Source organism: Callorhinus ursinus, unplaced genomic scaffold (genome assembly GCF_003265705.2).
Source record: "Callorhinus ursinus isolate GAN/ISIS: 27379988/994484 unplaced genomic scaffold, GSC_fseal_2.0 scaffold14, whole genome shotgun sequence".
NCBI classification, from domain to species: domain Eukaryota; kingdom Metazoa; phylum Chordata; class Mammalia; order Carnivora; family Otariidae; genus Callorhinus; species Callorhinus ursinus.
The window spans coordinates 5455861-5466680 of record NW_027397076.1 but is presented as its reverse complement, the minus strand read 5'-3'; the positions used below and the strand labels follow the sequence as shown (position 1 = coordinate 5466680).

General features: G+C 39.3%; 1 protein-coding gene across 1 annotated transcript in view; it reads right to left on the bottom strand.

Annotated features, from left to right (window-relative positions):
• ALDH1L2 (aldehyde dehydrogenase 1 family member L2) overlaps positions 1-10820 on the bottom strand; it is a 74252-nt gene that overhangs the window by 17593 nt on the left and 45839 nt on the right. The window contains exons 16-19 of the mRNA XM_025882553.2: positions 4460-4547; positions 3887-3980; positions 2653-2752; positions 1793-1891 (exon numbers count right to left, since the gene is read on the bottom strand). Of these exons, the coding sequence (XP_025738338.1) occupies positions 1793-1891; positions 2653-2752; positions 3887-3980; positions 4460-4547 (381 nt within the window). The remainder of the gene's footprint in view (positions 1-1792; positions 1892-2652; positions 2753-3886; positions 3981-4459; positions 4548-10820) is intronic.

Genomic DNA, 10820 nt, shown 5'->3' with positions numbered 1-10820 from the left:
ACCAAAAGACAACCGACAGAATGGGAGAAAATATTTGCAAATGACATCTCAGATAAAGGGCTAGTATCCAAAATCTATAAAGAACTTATGAAAGTCAACACCCAAAGAACAAATAATCCAATCAAGAAATGGGCAGAAGACATGAACAGACATTTTTTTCCCAAGAAGACATCCAAATGGCCAACAGACACATGAAAAAGTGCTCAACATCGCTCGGCATCAGGGAAATCCAAATCAAAACCTCCATGAGATACCACCTCACACCAGTCAGAATGGCTAAAATTAACAAGTCAGGAAACGAGAGTTGTTGGCGGGGATGCGGAGAAAGGGGAACCCTCCTGCACTGTTGGTGGGAATGCAAGCTGGTGCAGCCACTCTGGAAAACAGTATGGAGGTTCCTCAAACAGTTGAAAATAGAGCTACCCTACGATCCAGCAATTGCACTACTGGGTATTTACCACAAAGATACAAATGTAGGGATCCGAAGGGGTACGTGCACCCCAATGTTTATAGCAGCAACGTCCACAATAGCCAAACTGTGGAAAGAGCCAAGATGTCCATCGACAGATGAATGGATCAAGAAGATGTGGTATATATACACAATGGAATATTATGCAGCCATCAAAAGGAATGAGATCTTGCCATTTGCAATGACGTGGATGGAACTGGAGGGTGTTATGCTGAATGTAATAAGTCAATCAGGGAAAGACATGTATCATATGACCTCACTGATATGAAGAATTCTTAATCTCAGGAAACAAACTGAGTGTTGCTGAGTGGTGGGGGGTGGGAGGGATGGGGTGGCTGGGTGATAGACATTGGGTAGGGTATGTGCTATGGTGAGTGCTGTGAATTGTGCAAGACTGTTGAATCACAGATCTGTACTTCTGAAACAAATAATGCAAGATATGTTAAGAAAAAAGAAAAAGAAGAAGATAGCAAGAGGGGAAGAATGAAGGGGAGTAAGTCGGAGGGGGAGAGGAACCATGAGAGACGATGGACTCTGAGAAACAAACGAGGGTTCTAGAGGGGAGGGGGGTGGGGGGATGGCTTAGCCTGGTGATGGGTATTAAGGAGGGCACGTTCTGCGTGGAGCACTGGGTGTTATGCAGAAACAATGAATCATGGAACACTACATCAAGAACTAATGATGTAATGTATGGTGATTAACATAACAATAAAAAATTAAAAAAATTATGAATACATATAAAAGTAGATGATATAATGAAATGCCATATACTCATCACCCAGCTTCAATAATTATCAACTCTTGGCAAATTTATTCCCCCGCTTACTTCCTCCCCTCTTGGGTTATTTTATTTTTTTATTTTTTAAATTTTTTTAAAGATTTTATTTATTTGACAGAGAGAGACACAGCGAGAGAGGGAACACAAGCAGGGGGAGTGGGAGAGGGAGAAGCAGGCTTCCCACCGAGCAGGGAGCCTGATGAGGGACTCGATCCCAGGATTCTGGGATCATGACCTGAGCCGAAGGCAGACGCTTAATGACTGAGCCACCCAGGTGCCCCTCCTCCTGGGTTATTTTGAAGCAAAGCCTAGACATTATATAATTTCCTCTGTAAATATGTCAGAAAGTAGCTCTAAAAGGTAAGGACTATGTTATTTAAAATATAAATACATACAAATATATAAATATTTATAAATATAAATATATATATATATATCTCACAGTACTAATATGACACTTAAAAATTCATCAATAATGTCAGAAGTCCTTTTCAGGTAAAAGCAGTTTCTATACAACTCCTAGAGCAAATATGAAGATGTCTTACCACTCTCGTCACAAATTCATCGTGGATGGATTCTTCCACAAACAACCGTCCGGCTGCAATGCAATTCTCTCCTTTGTTGAAAAATACTGCCCCCATGCCCTTCAGCAGCAGAAGAGAAAATATTAACAGTACTTTGGATTGTTATAACATCGCACACACTGAGAATTAGATGTTATTGGAAGACAGCAGACAAACAGAGAAATCAGAAAAACGCAATGCCTTGGACTATAGCTAGTGAGGAGAATTGCTTAGAGATACTTAGAATTTTCATTTAGCGTATTTTTAGGGATTTTGTTTCTCTTTTACCCTTTTTGGTCCAGGAGCACTTTTAAAAAAATGTGGGTAACCATAAGGACACACCACTGAGGACAAATTTTATGTTGTAAGAAAATCTGCACTGTTCTCTACATTTTGTATTACATACAAACCCCAAGTTTTAAAAACACCTTAATGATCCAAATTATAAAGATATTATTTTTAAAATTAAGTGCTTTGGGCATTCCCAAAATCTAAGCATTGAGAGAAGAGTTTCTGTTTATGACCAGACAAAACCAAATCTCACGTTGAGATTAAGATTTTTTTTTTTTTTAAGATTTTATTTATTTATTTGACAGAGAGAGAATGAGAGAGAGACAGCACGAGAGGGAAGAGGGTCAGAGGGAGAAGCAGACTCCCTGCTGAGCAGGGAGCCCGATGCGGGACTCGATCCCGGGACTCCAGGATCATGACCTGAGCCGAAGGCAGTCGCTTAACCAACTGAGCCACCCAGGCGCCCCTCATGTTGAGATTTCTGTTAAGAAGGGAGGTGAGATGTGTTTTAGAAGCAGGCACCTATTTGGTGGGATTTGACCCCTTCTTACCATTCTCACGGCCTTGTCAAGCTCACAGTCATTGAATATTATAAGTGGGGATTTGCCACCAAGTTCAAGGGAAACTTTCTTCAAGTTGCTCACAGCACAGCTAGAGGAAAATAAATGGGAAATGAGCATCCTCTGTCTCAGCTATAAGTTACCACTGAGCATGGGAAACATAACTGAACCTCAGAAATATCACAAAATGTATTCAAAGACAAACCAGGAGTGGTAGAATGGAGGTAGTTGCTGAAGGCTAGTCATGAACACATGGGAGTTCCTGACATTATTCTGTGTGCTCTGTATATATTAGAAATTTTCCATAATAAAAAGGTTTGTTTTTTTTTTAATTCTGTGGGCAAATAATTAGAGATTCTCATAGGTAAATTTGGATTCTTGAGGTGTAAGAATTTTGGTTACATAAAAAGCCTGGTGAGGGATTTAACCTCTAACCAGATTCCTGGAGCATTGGGGAAACAAAATACCAATTTTTAGAAGCATGTTATTTATTTCTCCCTTACTCGGAAAGTATTGATATTGAAAACATTAAAAACACCCCAAAATTCATAAAGAAGAAAAAGAAATCACAAAATTCTATTTCATGTCTTGATGCCCATTGTTTTTACCATTTTGACATGCTTATTTCTGGTCCGCGTCCAACCATGGCCTTTGCTTTATTTAACATGGTTGGGATCACCCAATATATACAACTTTATACCTTACTTTTCTATTTACCTTTAACAACATTTTTCAGTGTTACTAAAAATTCTCTGTGCACATGATTTCAGAGCACTCCATCACACTGGCATACTTTAACCACCGCCTTATTTTGGACATTTAGATTGTCAGCAATTTTTAAAAAAATGAATGTTACTGCTTTTTAGGAATTCATTTTATAAACAATTCATATTTGTCATTTATGTCTTGGTTTCTTACTTATGCTCCAAAACCAACATGGGCCACAGCTTTAGCACAGAAAATTTTTTTTGTGCTGGATTGTCATAGCTACTAATGGGGTAGAATTCCAATACGGCTCTGGTTTTTACTGATTATGGGCTTTATGCTTTGGAAATATTTTATTATATGAAAACAGTTCAACACCCAGCCGTGATAAGTAGATTTCTCTTGTAAATCGGATGTGGGTTTTTCTCCCTCCAAACACACTCTGTATCAGAAAGCAAAAAGCAAAACCAAAACCTGGTTTACTAGGATCTGCAGCAAACCAACACACTAAAACCAATACCTCTTCATGATCTGTTTGCCAATAGCAGTGGACCCGGTGAAACCAAGCTTGCGGATATCAGGATGTTCAGAAAGGCGTTGCCCTGCTAGGCCACCTGCAGAATTAGGGAATAAAACATGAATTAAAGCATTACTCAAGCCCTTATGATACAAGTGGCTTTGAATTCGTTAAAGTGGATTTCTAAACTCTCTGAAGTTTTGCATTTTCCGTATTAATTACAACTTGACAAAAGTCTAGATAATGTCCTCCATGCAATTGTCAGCCCCCTAAAAGATAGGTAAGCTTTGGGTTTTCATCTTCCAAGTAATTTTAAAAAGTTGAAACAGGCCACCTGATGGTAGTTTTACAATGTTGTACAATTTCTGCTCCTCTCACCCTACTCACCCACCATTATATTTCTACTTTAAGATTTTTAGCACATGGCAAATACATTTATTCTTAAGTTAACTGTTTGGTGAACTGTATTTAGCTTTAATATACTGCAGTTATAAGTCAGGGCAAGATTCCAGTGGGAAAATAGCCACTCAAGGTACTCCTGTACCATTCATTAGTTACAACCAATGGATGGCTTACCTGAGCCTGGAATGATGTTGATGACCCCCTTCGGAAAGCCTGCTTTCACAGAGAGCTCAGCAAACTTCAAAGCAGTCAAGGGTGTGACCTGAGGAAAAGCAGACCACAATTACCTTCTTCAGACCCTGTCTTGTCCTTTAGATCAGTACCCTGCTTTTCCTTTCTGGTTGTACTACGGTTCGTTTTAGTTTTTCTTTTATTTGGACATAATTTTAGACTTACGGCAAAGTTGCAAAAATTGTGCAAAGAATTCTTATATATCCATCACATTTCTCAGATTTCTCAGATGTTAACATTTTACTATATTTGCTTTATCCTCTTTTTTTCTTTATTTTTTCTTACCATGTAAGAGACATGCCCCTTTACCTGTAAATAATTTTGGGTGCATTTCCTAAAAACAAACAATTCTTGTACATAACCACATACAATGGTCAAAATCAGGAAATGGACAACTCATTAGAAAACCGAATTTACAGACCTTATTCCGTTTTTACCAGTTGTCCCAATAATGTGCATTACAGAAAAAGGAAATCCAAGATCATACATTGCATTGCCATGTCTGTAATCTCCTTCAGTCTGGGAGAGTTTCTGAGTTTTCTTTTATGTTTCATGGATTACACTAACATTTTTGATAAGTGCAGACTAGTAATTTTGGACAATGTCCCTTTGTCTGGATTTGTCTGTTGTTTCCTCATGACTTAACTCAGGTTGTGCACTTGTTCACATGCAAGAACTTTGACAAGAACACCACAGGGGTGATGCTGAGTCCTCAGGGCACCCTCTCAGAAGACACAGGCTATCAAGTAGCCCCAATATTGCAAGTATTAACTTCGATCATTTGGTAAAGTGGGGCTGCCAGGTTTCATCACAGTGAGTCACTCTTCTATACTTTCTAATTAATAAATATTTTGTAGGAAGATACTTCAAGACTATTTAAATATCCAGTTACTCCTCCAACTTCCATCCACTAGTTTTAGAACACACTGATGATTCTTCCTAAATCAATTATTATGAGGATGGTTGCCAGATGGTGATTTTCTATCATTCCTTCCACATATATTAGTTGGCTTTCCACTCTAAGAGCTTTCCCTTCTCTTCAATTAATTAATTAACCCATGTGAACTCATGGGTTCTTAACTTTATTCAATAGGTTATAATGTTTTACTATTGTTATTTCTTTTGATGTTCCAATTGTTCCAGATTTGGCTGATGGAAGCCCCTTTAGGAGAGCTGTTGTGTCTTTCTAACATGTCCCTGTCATTCTTTGAGCATTTACATGCATTTTGTCTTAATAAGATGTTCCAGGCACATCTTGTATTCTTCCTGTTCCAGCCCTTTCTTCAAGGAACCTAGATTTCTTTCAGTGAAGAATGATATTTTAAAAATTATGATATAATGGGAAATACATATTTGGCTTTTGGTTCCTGGCACATGGTTTCTAAAACACTTGGAATCTCTCGTGTGAAAAGTGTCTTTTGTATACTTATGACATGACTGGTAGCTGGGGGGTCCAAGGAAGTTTCAGGATGGACTCCGGTCACCAGAAAGACCAAGCCATGTTGAGAGGGTTGGAACTTTCAGTCCGACCCTGGGGAGTTGGGAGACGGGAGTTTGAGTTCAATCACCAAGAGCAATGATTTAATCAATCTTGCCTGTGTAATTAAACTTCTTTAAGTACGCCTAGCCCATGGGGTTCAGAGAGCTTCTGGTTTGGCAAACGCATTCATGTGATGGGAGGGTGGTGCACCTGAACTCCAAGGGGCAGGGCTCCTGTGCTCATGATCTTTCCAGATCTCATCCTATGTACCTTTTCATCTGACTGTTGATTTGTATCCTTTATAATAGAGTCATAGTATATAAAGTACTTTCCTGAGTTCTGTGAGCCATTCTAGCAAGTCCCACCTGATTTACAACCCTTGGTCAGAAGTACAGGAGGCCCAGGGCTCACAATTAGCATCGGAAGTGGAGGCAGTCTTGTGAGACTAAGCCCTTCACCTGTGGGGTCTGTACTAAAGCTCCAGCTAGTTAGTGTCACAATTGACTTGAATTGTAGGACACCTAGTTGGTGTCCAAAGAGTTAAGAGAATAGGTTGATACGGGGGAGGGAACCCCACACATCTGGTGTCAAAAGGGTTGTGAGTAACAAAATTTCAGAGTTTTCGATCAAAAAAAAAAAAAGAAAGAAAGAAAGAAAGAAAAAGAAAGAAACCAAGATCTGGACACTATTGAAATGTTGCTTCTCCTCTCAGGAGACAGGGCTGGGGAATAGTTGTACATGTGCTTATACACACATACATCTATCTGTCTTTCTGTTTGTCTGTCTATCTATCTTCCTACCCATCATCTATTCCCACATATATTTATATCCATTTCTTTATCCAGCCATCTAAATGTATTAAAAGCCATGAGTTTTCAAATACCTCCCTCCAGTATCTCAGAGTTCATTCAATACTCTTTTCCCATTTTCATGTTTGTAACTCCCTTCTCCAATAGTGAGAAACACGGCTTCCAATATCCACAGAACATTCACTGATTTGCTCAATTCAAAAATGTATAGAAAACGATTTGAGAATTATTAAGCTAAAGCCTACTAACTAGAGTCCAGTACTTATTTGCAGCACTTTTGCCTCAGTCTGAGAGCCTATAGGCCAAATGTCTGTCAAAAGTTACGTGGATTAATGTTTCCTCACTTCCTTCAATGGGATCATGTTATTCATTTGAAATATGGCTTAATTTGTTTTTATTTGTATTCAGTTTTAGGGTTTTTGCCCCATCTGGGTTGATTATATTTCTTTTGTTTGTCTGTTGTCATTGTTGAGTCTGGGAAACACACTTCCAAGAGTGAGGAATATCGAAAAGTACATTCAGAGAACTGTTCTCTGCACTCTTTCCCTCCCTCCCTCCCACCCCGTCTCCCTGTGGCCGATAGATAATCAACCTCATTAGTCTACCGTGTACCCTGCCTGTTTCTTTTGCTCAAATGAACAGGTACACGTCTTATTTTCCCGCCCTTCTTACACAAAGATGGCATAATACGATCTCATTTTAAACATCTATTACAGCAATGCATAACTCAGAAGCAAAATGAAAGCTATATTTTCACACCGTTAAAAACCAGTGCTGATTAAGTCTTAAATTAGCACTTTTTTAGTGTGGTCTCAATAAATGGAATGTGCAAGAAGCTCCATGGAGGTGTGAAAAGAGAATAGGAGAACTATGCGCATATTTTAACTCACAAAGATGTACAATAAGGCAAACAGGACATTTATTATGTGGCTGGCTAATGATGCTCTCACTCAGTCTGAATGAAGGGCAGATGGTCATGGGTCATAAAGGGATATCCTAGGAGAGAACGGAGCTCACAAGGCCAAGGGAACAACAGTGGTTTCTTCACTTGCTCATTTGTTTTCAGGATATTGCCATGTGTTAAAGTTTATAGGCTTGGTTACATGGATTCGCAGACTATATTGTTACTTTAACTAGCCCAGCCTTCATAAAATGGACAAGTGGCTGAAAAAGAATCTCTATAGAAACTGCATAATAAATAATACTACCAAGGCTGGGTGCCTGGGAGGCTCAGATGGTTAAGCATCTGCCTTCGGCTCAGGTCATGATCCCAGGGTCCTGGGATTGAGTCCCACATTGGGCTCCCTGCTCAGCAGGGAGTCTGCTTCTCCTTCTCCCTCTGCCTCTCCCCCCTGCTTGTTCTCTCTCAAATGAATAAATAAAATCTTTAAAAAAAAAAGTAAATAAATAAGTAAATAAATAATCCTACCAAGGCAATGAGCAAACCACAAGCAAACAACAAGAAAAAGGCAGGGCTAACACTTTTCCCACCTCCTAGTAACAGGTCCACTGCAGTAACATTGTGAGGTTTACAAAACAGGAGTCTCGTTAGACTTGATGAGAAATTGGCCTCAAACACTTGAAATTATCAAGAAGATACCTGACACAATAGATTTACATCAACTACTGTTAAAGGTGATCCTAGCACGAAGTGTATATTATTATGCCTTGATATGAAATCATGATTAGAAAAACATTTAAAAACTAACTACCCTGAATTAATGATAGTTCTTTTCAAGTAAGAACAAAAAAGATTTTTATATCATTAATAAATACCATACAACAAATTGTTTCATCTTTATCTCCTCCCTTTTCATTTCTATTGGTTTTCTTCCATTTGGTTACTTAGTTCTCCCAGCAGGACTATCGGTTTAGATGATATATGGGAAAGTATCTAGCAGTGTTCTGGGCAAGAGTAGGTCATTGTTAATGTCATTATTAGGTTTGATGAAGTGATCAGAACCATGTCAGACCTGGACCAGTCCAGGCCATGGGAAAGAGCTACCTGATTCAGTCCTGACATTCACACTGGGACTTCATACTGGAAATCGTTGCATACATCATCGCATAATATTATGCAACAAAATAAAAAGATATCTACAACAGAACAATAACAACTTTGGGTCTTTCATTTTCAGGATTAAAAGCATCATCAATTATTAAACTGTCAGTTTTATTTTTTATTTTTAAATATTTTATTTATTTGACAGAGAGAGAGAGAGAGAACGTGAGCACGTGAGCACATGAGCAAGGGGAAGGGGCAGAGGCAGAGCGAGAAGCAGGCTTCCCGCTGAGCAGGGAGCCCAATGTGGGACTCAGTCCCAGGACCCTGGGATCATGGCCTGAGCCAAAGGCAGATATTTAACCGACTAGCCACCTAGGCGCCCTAAACTGTTCGTTTTAAATTGCAGATGGGCACAGAAACTGTGTGTGTCTTCATCACTGATAGATGCCTGGCAACTAGTATGCCCTCAATAAGTGTTCCTAATTTTTGAACATTTTACATAATCATTGGAGTTCCTCAATGTTTAGCACTCTCACTGGATGCCATTTAGTGATTCTCAAACCTGGGTGTATCTTAGAAACCAATGTGAAGCTTTCAAGCAATACTAGTGCCTGGGCTCCGGCCTAGACCCATTACATCAGCATCTCTGCCAAGAAATACCAGTATTTTTAAATGAGAACTCCAGGTTATTCTAATGTGCAGCCAGTATTGAGCACCCCGGGGCTAGATTATCTGCCTCTTCTCTTCACACTACTGGCTTCCTGCTGTTTAATGGGGAAACAGCACTCTGATAGAAAGCTGGTGAATTGGCACATTTCCATGGAAGGATTTGTCAATATCTATCACACAAATACATGTATCTTTTTTCCTTATTTATTTATTTAAGACTTGTTTATTTGAGAGAGAGTGAGAGACTGCAGGCACCTGGGGTGGGAGGGGGGGCAAGGAGTGGGGAAAAGGGACGGAGAGGGACAAGCTGACTCATGTGGAACGCAGAGCCCGACATGGGGCTCCATCTCAGGACCCGGAGATCATGACCTAAGCCGAAACCAAGAGTCAGTGCCCAGCCAACTGTGCCAGCCAGGAGTCCCCCCACCTTGTTTTCCTTTTAGAGAGAGAAAGAGACAGTGGGCATGAGTGGGGGAGGAGGGGCAGAGGAAGAGGGAGAGAGAGAATCTTAAGCTGGCTCCATGCTCATCGCGGGGCCATGATGGGGCTCAATCTCATGACCTGAGATAAGGACCTGAACTGAAGCCAAGAGACAGACTCCCAACTGACTGAGCCGTCTAGGCATCCCACAAATACATGTATCTTGTAATTAAGTGATTCTATTAGAAACATTTCCTTCAAATATACTTGTGCATGTGCATGATGCCATATTTACAAGGGTATTAACTGTAGCATTGTTTATAATAGCAAAAGGGCAGAAAAATCTAAATATCCATTAATTAGGGATTGGTTAAATAAAATATGGTTTAGCTATACGAGGGAATATTATGGGATAGTGTTTATTTATACAATGGAAATTGTTTAATAAAAAGAAGGATTTTTTTCTTTTGCTAAGTATGTATAGAATGCTACTATTGTATTGTGGTAAGAACACTTAACACAACATTTACCCTCTTAACAAATTTTAAGTGTACGATATACTATTGTAAACTGTAGGCAGAATGATACACAGGGGATCGCTAGAACTTATGCATCTTGCATAATTGAAACTTTACACCTGTTGATTGGCAATTTCCCATATCCCCTTCTCCCCTCTTTGTGATTTCTTAATGGGTTAAAAAATTTAGCATACTGCATTTTTATTGCATATTACATATATATAAAATTTCTGTATAAACATCTATTTGTATATGCGTAGAGTACCTCTGGAATACCTAAGAAACTAATAAATAATAACTAATAACATCAGTTGCCCCTGGGGAGGTAAACTGGCTGACGAGGGAATTAAGAATAGGAGGGAGACTTTTTTACCATCCACCTCTCCGTACATTTCTATTTAGA